General features: G+C 40.2%; 1 protein-coding gene across 9 annotated transcripts in view; it reads left to right on the plus strand.

Annotated features, from left to right (window-relative positions):
* The window catches only part of fam135a (family with sequence similarity 135 member A), a 305,872-nt gene that overhangs the window by 138,511 nt on the left and 154,852 nt on the right, over nucleotides 1-12,509 (plus strand). For 8 of the 9 annotated variants that reach the window (XR_015079491.1, XR_015079490.1, XM_085996568.1 and 5 more), the window contains 2 exons: nucleotides 11,531-11,608; nucleotides 11,878-11,927. Coding sequence is in view for 7 of the 9 variants with exons in the window: in XM_085996568.1 (XP_085852694.1) it covers nucleotides 11,531-11,608; nucleotides 11,878-11,927 (128 nt within the window). In the remaining 2 variants the exon portion in view is untranslated. The remainder of the gene's footprint in view (nucleotides 1-11,530; nucleotides 11,609-11,877; nucleotides 11,928-12,509) is intronic. The other variant, XM_085996572.1, reaches the window with a different exon arrangement.

The following is a 12,509-nucleotide window of genomic DNA, read 5'->3' on the forward strand; positions in this document are numbered from 1 at the left end:
GAGGGAATTCTAGAGTGTGGGGCCTAGACAGTTAAAGGCATTGCCGCAAATAATGGGGTGAAGGGGGGATGCCCAAGACACCAGAATCAAGAACTGAGTGTTCAGGAGGGAATGAAGGGATGGGAGGAGGTTACAGAGACATGGTGGGGGTTGATGTCATGAAGGGAATTTAAATACAAGAGTAGGAATTTTAAATTGGAGGTCTTGGGAAGCAAGGAATCAGTGTACATCAGCAAATGTAGGAGTGATGGGTGAATGGGACTTGGTGGGAGATAGGGTACAGGCAGCAGAGGTTTGGATAAGCGAAGTTTATGGCGGGTAGTGAATGGGAGGCTAGCCAGGAGAGTATCGAAATAGTCGAGGCTGGAAGTGATGAAGATATTGATGAGGGATTTAGCAGCAGATGGGATACAGATGGAAGTGGGCAGTGCTAGAGATGGAAGGAAGTGGTTTCTGTGATGGAGAGAATATGGGGTTGGGTTGATGAAGGCACCAAGGTTGCAAATAGTTTTCTTCAGTCTGAGTCAGTGGCCAGGGAGAAGGATGGAATCAGTGGCAAGGGTATGAAAGTCACTGGCTTTAGTCTTCCCTATGTGTAACCGAAGGAATTTGTGACTCATCCAAGACTGTATGTTGGCCAAGTAGTGTGACAACAGAGGTAGTGGAGGGTTTGAGAGAAGCGTTGGAAAGGTAGAGCAGGGTGTCTGACCCCATGTCATCTGATAATGCTGCCAAAGTGCTGCATGTAGATGAGGAAGAGGAGAGGGCCATAGTTAGATTCTTGGGGTACTCCAGATGCAACAGTGCGGGGATGGAAAGAGAAGTCATTGCTGGAGATGGTCTGGCTACAATTGGATAGTGCAACCAAATGAGTGCAGCCTCACTGAGCTGGACAACAAAGGAGTGGCATTGAACATTGTTGTGTTCAACCATGTCAAAAGCTGCAGAGGTTGAGGAGGGCTAATGGGTCACCGTTACATAGAAACATAGAAGGTAGGAGGAGGCCCCTCGAGCCTGCTCCGCCATTCAATGAGATCATGGCTGATCATCCAAATTCAGTACCCTGTCCCTGCCTTCTCCCCGTATCCCTTGATCCCTTTAGCCTTAAGAAATATATCTAACTCCTTCTTGAATATAGAATTAGAGAACATTTATGATTGTGGTTCAGGCCATTTTGGTGCTGTAGCAGTGGCAGAAGTCTGAGTGGAGAGATTCAAACAGGTTGTTTAGGTTGGAGAATGGATTCATGATTGGAGAGACTTCAAGGGATGAAAGGTCATCTTGGTACCTTCCAAGAAATGTTCTTTTGGTTAATATGAAGACATTCTTCATCTGAATTTTTAATGTTTATCACAACTCCAAATGATAGTGGGGATGGGGCTCTTATGGATTTGAATTGGCTGGGAATCTAAGTATCCTGGGCCAATGCATTGTTTTGTCATTTGGTGTAAAATTAAGGAAGCTGAAATGGGAAATCTAAACCTTTTCGCACATCCCTCTCACAAGCACATAGCACATGTCTTTGAGGAATAGAAATACAACACTGAACTAATGTTGAATATGGTTAAAGATTTTCATGAGCTAGGGACTGGAAGGTGTTTGCTTAACATTAACTATTATTCTAGGGCCATTAATTTTCTTGTAGATCAATGCATATTTTATTGAAATTAGTTTATATGTCAAATGCTTATTCTTGCAAGTTATTTTTCATTTGGCAAAAGTTGAGTATTTATAGAATAAAGTGCTGTAAGGTGAATGGGATGTGGCACAGGCCATATATAAATATTTCTGGGTGTTTGGTGAAATTCATCCTTCATTGACCGTATTTATTCACTTCGGCCACTTCAATTTTATGCCGGTAAGAAAACACTGCATTACCCCTGGATTCTATTCTCCATTGAGGCAGTGCTGTGTCTCACGTTTGAAATCCTCTTGAATACATTTATTTGTTGGAGAATCAGATTCCTGTTTTCATTTTTTTTTTTTTAAACCCATTTGTTAGAATTATTGTCTTTACATTTGTTTAATTCTGTGAAATGTTGCTTGCTCTTATCTATCTTTGTTCAATTATTGAATATCAAAGAGAAACCGTTTTCTGTATCCTAATTTATATATTTCTTTAATCTAGTCTAAATTCTAGAAAGATTAAAATGACTATGCATTGTCTCTTGATGGACAGTGATAACTTTGCTGTGTTGATCTTCTCTGACTTCAAATATAAATTTGTTCATTCTCAATGCCAACTATGAATTGCTTTTAATTGTTTCTGGACTGAGGCTGCCTGCTCATTTTACTTGGGACTGTTAATAGTTCCCAGAGAGAAAATATAAATCCAGGCACCAAAGATAAAGAGACAGGATAATAGCCCATTTCTCTACCTATAGACCTGTAAGTTTTTTTTATGCCTTCATTATTTCCTTTTGTGGCACAATTTTGACACTTCTCTATTGAGATTAATCTGATTTTTTTTAAATAGTTATTGCAGCTTTGCACCAAATATGCAGAGTAGCTGGATGCTGCATTGCTCACAGCTTTCTGTTAGAGGTCTGGGCATAGCTGTTTCTGCCAGAGCTCTTGTTTGGATGCCCATTTCCAATTGTTAAGATAGTTACTTAAATAGTTTGGATTTGAATTCTATGGAATCTATATCTTAAATAACTGGTGAAAATTTTTAATCTAAAGAACTTAAGTGGAACCAAGTCAGTAGCTCTAAGATTGATGAATGTTGCTCACCCACTTCTATTCTAAATGGAATACCCAGTTCCTTGGCTTAATAATTGTATCTTGGATGCAAAACAGCACTAAATATGGTTGGACAACCTGATGGTGTGGGACGCTCATTTCTATTTGTCACTGGAAGCTTTGGTATTCTACAAAGGCCACATTTACCTATTAAGGGAATATGGTAGATTTGTTTGGTAGGCTGTAGATGGACTCTACAGTTCAAGGCATGTAAACCACTGTATTTAAGGATCGCTCACCTTGTGCCAGAGGCTATCTTTTATCATGTGTCCAGGCTGTCAGTTAACCATCAAAATGAACGGGTGTAACACCACAAGCATTGGTAGTGCTCAAGTTTCACCTCCGTATTTTTATTTAGAATGTAAGCATTGTTGCAGATGCACCTCAACATTCTGTATTTAACTAAAAAGTCAGCATAGAATGCCAGTGGCAAAGTTTCAAAGACTACTACTCATCCCTGTGGAGTGTGGACCTCGCTCTGAGACAGAATTGTTGCCTGGTGCTTAGCTCCTTGTATGCAGAATTAACCATCAGTGTTGAAGTCAAGAGTGCATATATTTGCCTAGAGGAAATGTATTGCCTGTTGGTACCTTAGTATATTTTCTCTCTGCTCCAGAAACCATGGACAAATTGTGAGATCGCTTATCCTCCTTAGTTACCCCTAATTGCTCCGTGCTTTGACATTTTTAAAACAAACATTTAAGCTGTGTTGAAACAGGAAGTTGCATTGTAGTTATAGCATCATTCCTAGATTGTATAGGACAGATACCAAATAGTTAAATATAAAGTTGGATAAATAAAGGAAGACACAGGATTAGTTTTGGATTGCTCTAGCAAAAAGCTAACACAGGCAAGACGGCTGAACGGCCTCTTTCGGTGCTGTAAACTGCTAGTGTTCTATTTAAGTATTTGAGAGTAGGATTATTGGAAAGTCTTTTGTATTTTTGAGTATTTGACCAAGAGGATAATAATATTTAGAAAATAATACTTTATGTGGGCTAAATTGCCATCTGGGACAAACTGCTGAATAGTAGTGTTAATAATAACTAAAATTGTGTTAAATTCAATAATAAAGTTGTGCCACTAGGTAATCTGGTTTAGGCAAAGAAGGTCTAAGGAATGACGACATCAAATCTTTGCTCTATTGTTAACTTGGAAATTTGAAATCAAGATACGAAAATATCATGCTTTTCTCCTCTTGCACTTAAATAATGTTTTAAATTTTTTTTCTTGATATTTTTGTTAATGATGCAACCATGCATCTTGATTGAGCATAGCACCTTAATCTAATTGGAGCAAGCAATCCTTTTGATATTTAAAATTTCTTTTAGCTTCATTTGTTTCAGAGGATTTTGTATTTAATGTGTTCCTTTATTTGTTTGTCATTTTTGTTGCATATTCTTGTGTGATAGAACAGCTGCTAAGCAATGGTATAACTAACTGTTTTTATAGCTTTTGGTAGCCACTTCTGTGCACAGTAAAAGAAATGAATGCTGAAACCTCATTTTGCACTAACCCCATGCACCATTCTTTTCTTCGGCTATTTTCAATTATTTATGTCCATGTTTCCAGGGGGGCAAAAAGACTGCACATACCATTTAAAAAAAATTGCAATATTAATTAAAGCATAAATCCAATGTGAGCTGGTTTGAAAGTAGAATCATAACATAGCAGGATAAACTTAAAGAACATACTAGCAAATAAAAGCCATTCAGCCCATCCCACTCACCTTTTTCTTTTCCTACCTCCAACCTGTATCACACCACAGATATTTGTACAGTAGTATCTTTTATTGAGAAACCTAGATGAAAGAGCATAGTGCAGATTTGTAGTTGGAGGAAAGTAATGCTATGTGCAGTTGCCACTATGGTGGGCACTTGCCCATAGAGTTTCTTTGGGTATGAAATAATATTTTGCAGTTGCTTTTTAAGGTGTCTTCATTAATGAGATGACTCATTGCTTCTATAGTTAGTCATACTTGGTGTTTCCCAACGATTTGGCCAGATACCTATAGAGCTTTATGGATTCCTGGGTTCTAGTTAACCTTGATACGCAATAATCCTGTGCAGTGCGTGGTCTTGGTTACTTTTCATGGTATAAAGTGTAACCTTAGTGAAAGACTTGGTTGTATAGTACTTTACACCTCTCAGAAACATCTCGAGTACATCATACACAATGAGCTGCTTTGAAGTGGAAGGAAGGAAGAAAGAATTTGCATTTATATAGTGCTTTTCATGGGCTCAGGACATCCCCAAGTGCTTCACTGCCAATCAATTATTGTTGGAGTGTAGTCACATAAGAACATAACAATTAGGAGCAGGAGTAGGCTATACGGCCCCTCGAGCCTGCTGCGCCATTCAATAAGATCATGGCTGATCTTTGACCTCAACTCCACAATGTGGCAACTGATTTGAGATCTGCTGGTTCCACAACAGCAATAAGATAAGTGACTAATTAAACTGTGGTATTGGGTTGGCCAGCACATCATTAGAACTCACTTCAAATAATATCATGGGATCTTTTACGTCCATCTGCGAGCTCAGACGGGGCCTCAGTTTAATGTCTCATGCAAAAGATGGCATCTCCAACACTCCTTCAGCTTGGAATGGGACGCAAACCCACGACCTGACTCGGGCGAGAGTGCTACCACTGAGACAAGATTGGCAATGTAGTGGCTGTTGTGTAGACAAACTGCTGGGTTAAAGTGTGTCATGTTGGAAAATTAGCTGAAAACATGACCCTTTAGTTTATTAATAGTAGTCACTAATTTCAGCTTCTCTTGCGGTTATCTGACAGAATCGCCAGCTGATGTGGATAGTATGTTTTTGTTTAAAACTTTCAGTGCCAAGTATACTTTCATGATGTAAATACGTGGATGAAATTCCTTTCGTTAATTTAACAAAAAGATTTGCTTGCCAATTTTTCCAGTAAAATGAACAGAAGGGATTTTGGGGGTGAAATTGGATAGCATTATCTGGGCGCTGGGATTGATCCCTGCGCCACAACAGGTAGGCCCAAAGCACATTTGATATTGGTCCTTGGGCCTAATTAATTCAGAATGTTGAGCTTCTGACACCTGCTGCGCGTCGTCGGGCAGCTCGCCGGCGAAGCGTATTTAAATTTCGGGCCAATGACCCTGGGAGCAGGTGGATAGGGGCCCAAGTGGTGGCCGGTAATGATCTTCGTACAGCTGTGGAGCTGGGAGGCGCACTCCTACTCCTCCTTGCTCCACATTCCAGTAAGTATTTCTTTTTTAACTTACCTTTTTGGTGGCAGTTAGGCCGCAAATAGACTTATCTCGAATGCAGCAGGCCCGGTGCCGGTAGCATTTGGGGCAACCCAATTTCGGGAAGGAGTCCTGAAACAGGCATGAGGTACCCTATTTGCATAAGCAAAGGGCCTAACTCCTGTTTCAGGTGTGGGCCCTGGATGCCTATACTGGAGCCTTTACCAACTTAGAGTCATAGAGTTATACAGCACAGAAAGAGGCCCATCGTGTCTGCGCCGGCCATCAAGCGCTGTCTATTCTAATCCCATTTTCCAGTACTTGGTCCGTAGCCTTGTATGCTATGGCGTTTCAAGTGCTCATCTAAATGCTTCTTGAATGTTGAGGGTTCCTGCCTCTACCACCCTTTCAGGCAGTGAGTTCCAGATTCCAACCACCCTCTGGGTGGAAAACGTTTTTCCTCAAATTCCCTCTAAACCTCCTGCCCCTTACCTTGAAACTATGCCCCCTTGTTATTCACCCCTCTACTAAGGGGAAAAGTTCCTTTCTATTTACCTTATCTATGCCCCTCATAATTTTGTACACCTCGATCAGGTTCCCCCTCAGCCTTCTCTGCTGTAAGGAAAACCCCAGCCTGTCCAGTCTCTCTTCATAGCTGAAGCGCTCCAACCCAGGTAACATCCTGGTGAATCTCCTCTGCACCCTCTCCAATGCAATCACATTCTTCCTATAGTGTGGCGACCAGAACTGCACACAGTATTCCAGCTGTGGCCTAACTAGTGTTCTGTACAGCTCCATCATAACCGCCCTGCTCTTATATTCTATGCCTTGGCTAACGAAGGCAAGTATCCCATATGCCTTTTTAACCACCTTTTCTACCTGTCCTGCTGCCTTCAGGGATCTATGTACATGCACACCAAGGTCCCGCTGATCCTCTGTCCTTCCTAGGGTCCTACCATTCATTGTGTATTCCCTTGCCTTGTTAGTCCTCCCAAAATGCATCACCTCACACTTTTCAGGGTTAAATTCCATTTGCCACTGTTCTGCCCATCTGACCAACCCGTCTGTCGTCCTGTAGCCTGAGGCTTCCCTCCTCGCTATTTATCACTCCACCAATTTTCGTGTCATCTGCGAACTTAGTGATCATACCTCCTACATTCATATCCAAATCATTAATGTACACTACAAACAGCAAGGGACCCAGCACCAATCCCTGCGGTACACCACTGGACACAGGCTTCCAGTCACAAAAACAACCTTCGACCATCACCCTCTGCCTCCTGCCACTAAGCCAATTTTGGATCCAATGTGCCAAGTTGCCCTGGATCCCATGAGCTCTTACCTTCTTGACCAGTCTCCCATGTGGGACTTTGTCAAAAAGCCTTACTGAAGTCCATGTCGAAACTTTCGAATATGCGCACACATGCCATCTGCCTATCCAATGTTGAGATGCCCATTTTAAGCCTGTAAAATGGGTGCAGCATGGACAGATTTCTAGGTCTTCACCTCTGTCATATTTCAGGTTCTAATGTATTTGTTGGCGATAATGTTTCATGCTTCACTGTTCTGCTTCAGTAATGAAAGCTAGAACTACTTGGATTTCATGCAGGGTAGCATTTATAATTCCCTACCATGATCGTATTTTAATTTTAGCAACTTGATGTTATGATGTGATTTCATTTTTTACACACTCACCCATTGATAATGCTGATGGTGTTCCAGTTGAGTTTAATACCATTGTGTGTACCTTTTGAACAGCAGAGTCTACTTGCATAGAATAAAGCTAATTTGGTTAGGTTGATCTAAATTTTCAGGACACAAACACAAGGGAACTAATTTGACAGTGATAGCATTCCTGTTACAATTCTCTGAATCCTGTTTTGACCTTTCTGATTGCATTATTTCAGTCTGAGGTATTACAAAACATGTTTGTATTACCATCTAAGGACGCCAGTACTTTACCTGTAGAATCTTTGCTGATAAACTCGGCATTGAAATATATGTAAGTTGCGGTACTTACCCATGTTTTCTTTCTGTCTCTTCTATCTCTCTCTCAATCCCATCTTTCTTTCCCTCTCTATTTAGCTTTCTATACATGATTTTACATTGAATTAAATATTCTAACTTACACTTCCTGGTTTAGAGTCTGCGTGGCTGAATGAGGATTCATCAATCTGATTGGTTGAGGAAATACGCAGTTGCTTGCCCTATTCACACAGGTCCCAGGTCCCCTGTAGAGACATCGCACTCTCGATGACCGTAAGTTGCTGCTCAAAAGCCCACAAAAAGTTTGTCGACAGCTGTAAGCGTAATGAACAGCGAGCACCATTTGCCACTGACTGCAAAATCCGGGCCAATGTTTCAGGCCGGTGACCTTTCATCCAGACCTTCCCTTTTGCTTCTAAGAACATAAGAAATAGGAGCAGGAGTAGGCCATTTGGCCCTTTGAGCCTGCTCTGCCATTCAATAAGATCATGGCTGATCTTCGAGCTCAACTCCACCTTCCTGCATTATCCCCATATCCCTTGATTCCCTTAGTATCCAAAAATGTATCAACCTCCGTCTTGAATATGCTTAACGACTGAGCATCCACAGCTCTCTCGGGTAGAGAATTGCAAAGGTTCACAATTCTTTGAGTGAAGAAATTTCTCCTCATCTCAGTCCTAAATGGCCAACCCCTTATTCTGAGACTGAGACTCCTTGTTCTAGACTCCCCAGCCAACAGAAACATCCTCCCAGCATCTACCCTGTCAAGCCCTTTAAAAATTTTATGTTTCAATGAGATCACCTCTCATTCTTCTAAACTCCAGGGAATATAGGCCTATTCTACTCAATCTCTCCTCATAGGACAACCCCCTCATCCCAGGAATCAGTCCAGTGAACCTTTGTTGCACTCCCTCTAAGGCAAGTATATCCTTCCTTAGGTAAGGAGACCAAAACTGTACACAGTACTCCAGGTGTGGTCTCACCAAGGCCCTATATAATTGTATTAAGACTTCTTTACTCTTGTACTCCAATCCCTTTGTAATAAAGGCTAATATACCATTTGCTTTCCTAATTGCTTGCTGTAACTGCATGTTAACTTGCTGTGATTTGTGTACAAGGACACCAAGGTCCCTCTGAATACCAACATTTCCCCATCTCTCACCATTTACAAAATATTCTGCATTTCTATTTTTCCTTCCAAAGTGGTAACGTCACACTTCACATTATATTCCGTCTGCCATGTCCTTTCCCACTCACTTAACCTGTCTATATCGCTTTGTGGCCGCTATGTCCTCCTCACAGCTTACTTTCCCACCTAACTTTGTATCGTCAGCAAACTTGAATACATTACACTTGGTCCCCTCTTCTAAGTCAATATAGATTGTAAATTGCTGAGGCCCAAGCACTGATCCTTGCGATACCCCACTAGTTACAGCCTTCCAATCCAAAAATTACCCATTTATTCCTACTCTCTGATTTCTGTTAGTTAACCAATCCTCCATCCATGATAATATATTGCCCCAATCCCATGAGCCCTAATTTTGTGTAATGACTTCTTGTGTGGCACCTGATTGAATGCTTTTTGAAAATCCAAATACACTATATCCCCTGGTTCCTCCTTATCTACCCTGCTAGTTACAACCTCAAAAAACTCTTAGATTTGTCAAACACGATTTGCCTCTCATAAATCCATGTTGACTCTGTCTAATCATATTATGATTTTATAAGTGCCCTGTTACCACATCCCTAATAATAGATTCTAGTATTTTTCCCTACTACTGATGTCAGGTCTACAGTTCCCTGTTTTCTCTCTCCCTCCTTTCTTGAATAACGGGGTTACGTTTGTTACCTTCCAATCCAGGGGACCGTTCAAGGATGTGGGGAATTCTGAAAAATCAAAACCGATGCATCCACTATCTCTATAGCCATCAAGTACAGGAGATTTGTCGACTTTTAGTCCCATTAATTTCTCCAGTATTGTTACTTTACTAATACTAATTTCTTTAAGTTCCTCATTCTTGCTAAACCCTTGGTTCCCCACTCTTTCCAGAATGCTATTGGTGTCTTCTACCGTGAAGACAGATACAAAGTATTCGCATAATGTCTCTGCCATTTCCTTATTCCCCATTATAATTTCTCCTGTCTCTGTCTCTAAGGGACCCACATTTACTTTCGCTAATCTCTTCCTTTTTGCATATCTCTAGACGCTTTTACAATCTGTTTTTATGTCTCTTGCTAGTTTACCCTCATTCTTTCTTCTCTTTCTTTATCAATTTCTTGGTCATCCTTCGCTTAATTCTAAAATCCTCCCAATCCTGTGGCTTACTACTCTTCTTACATCCTATTCCCTCCCTTTCCCTGCTTCTGTACTTGCTTAAAATCTGTTACATCTGTAACATTTTCCGGTCCTGATGAGAGGTCTGAAACATTAACTGTTTCTCTCTCCACAGATGCAGACTAGCCTACTGAGTATTTCCAGCATTTTCTGTTCAGAGTTCAGATTTCCAGAATCCACAGTATTTTGTCTTTGTATTAATTTAGAGGCTTTGTTTTGCAGTAATTTTTTGGAAAGACATATTATTAGAGACACAGGATACAAGAAGTGCTATGAGTATGATGCATTGCATCATCTTGGATGTTTCTGCAACCCAAGCCATGAGGTGTGGCTTGCACATCAGTGCATTCAGTGTTTTACTGGGTGACGAAAGTCGTGGGTAAAAGTGCATTTGGCTAGATGCAAATAATGAAAATAATTTACCTTTAATGATTTATCTTCCCCACCTTAAAAATGTTGTGCTTTTGAGGGACCTTTTGCTGGGAAAGTGTTTTTTGCCACACTTGCTATTTTTTCCCACCCTGTGTAGCCATTGAACACACCCAGGTCAGTTGTAGCACAAGTGAGGGCCCCTTTAGTGCTGTCTCAACAATGGGATGATATTTCTTGCAATTAAAAATGGAAAATTCAATCCATAAATAATGAGCTATAAAACTTGTGTAAACATGCAACTTGGCAATGTGTTTGAGAAATGCAGTTTCGTTAGTGGCTTTATAACATGAACTACATGAAAACTTGTGATTTTTTTTATCACTATTAGACATTTTTTGGTTGCCCTCTTAATTAGAGTTATGAAGATACCTGCCAGTTTTAGTAACCATTCAAAAGGATATCTTAAACTCTAATTTCTAATATTTTATGCATGGTTTATGGCTGCTGGCTTACACAGTACCCATATAAAGTGCTCTCTTTATATAATATGTTTTTGTATGGCTTCTGAAAAATGCATTATAGAGACGATTTGCTGAGTGTGTGCTATAACCAGTGTCTCTAACAAAAGATGTTAGACTAATAAACTCCATCTGTTACTTTTATTCTTCTGTTGATCTTTGTGCTTTGCTGTGACATTAAAAGTATGGTAGCTAATGCTCACCTATAACTACTTGAAGTGCTAAAAGCTTTGCTTGAGGTGTTCTGATTTGAGTGTTGCAATTCAGCAGCTAACCTTTAGACAAGTTGATAGGGTGTAGGTTTCAAAAGTGGATACAGTAACGAGCACGTGTGTACAATCCTATGACTAGCCATGGCCAACATGCAGGTCCTTTATGAACGACTTCTCAGAAGAAACTATCCAAGAACGCAGAGGGACGCCTTGATAGGTATGTCTACATGACTTCTCACAGTAAACCTATGTAGTTTCCTGTAGATGATTTTTTTCCAGAGTAGTTAATATAATTTCAAGCTATAGATTTCAATGCTGATGGTGAACAAATTGAGAGCAAATTGTGTGAATCTTTTAAAAAGTACTTAACAAATTTGTTCTGCAGAATTCAGATGATCGTAAACCTTAACACACTGTTCTTTTTCTACTGATGGTATTTGCTTTTCCAGTAGTTAATTGCATTTTAATGTAGACTTTATTTTTCAGAGGAGATTGATGTTGATGCCAGACTTGCAGAACTTTGTGAACAGATAAAGGTATGTGTATTAGTACAAATAGTTTTGACCTTGCAGAGATCATAGCTGCAGTTTCCCAAACTAGAACCCTATTAAAGGCATTATCCTTTGTGTCTATTAACATTTGTATTTACTTCAAGAATATAGTGTACAAATAACCAGGGCATTCTGAATTGCGAGAGATCTCTTGTGCTGGGTCTCAGCTGGAAGAGCCCCTCTGCATTATTGTTTAGTGCAAGCCTATTAAACAGTAGCTGCTGTAAGACAATTGTTTAATTCTGATCTCAAGAGTTCAATCATAGTCATTGCAGAGTTTGTAACTATCCAGAAAGGATTTAGATCTACACTCCTACAGTAAGCCTTATGTCAGACTTGCTAAGTACATGGCAGTGGGAAGGGTTTTATCATGGCTGATGCAAGGTTTAAATTCTCCTCTAGTTCTGAGAATGGAGAACCATATATATTAATAAACTGAATAAGAGGGCCACTAGTACCTTACTTTGGTACTCCTTATCCCCTTTTTAATGTATTTGTATTCTTCCTGATATGTAAACATACCATGACAATTACAAAATGCAGAGCATCATTGTAGCAGTGAATCCA

The sequence above is a fragment of the Somniosus microcephalus genome, chromosome 9 (assembly GCF_052327205.1).
Source record: "Somniosus microcephalus isolate GS21.2 chromosome 9, FLI_Smic_1.0, whole genome shotgun sequence".
NCBI lineage: Eukaryota > Metazoa > Chordata > Chondrichthyes > Squaliformes > Somniosidae > Somniosus > Somniosus microcephalus.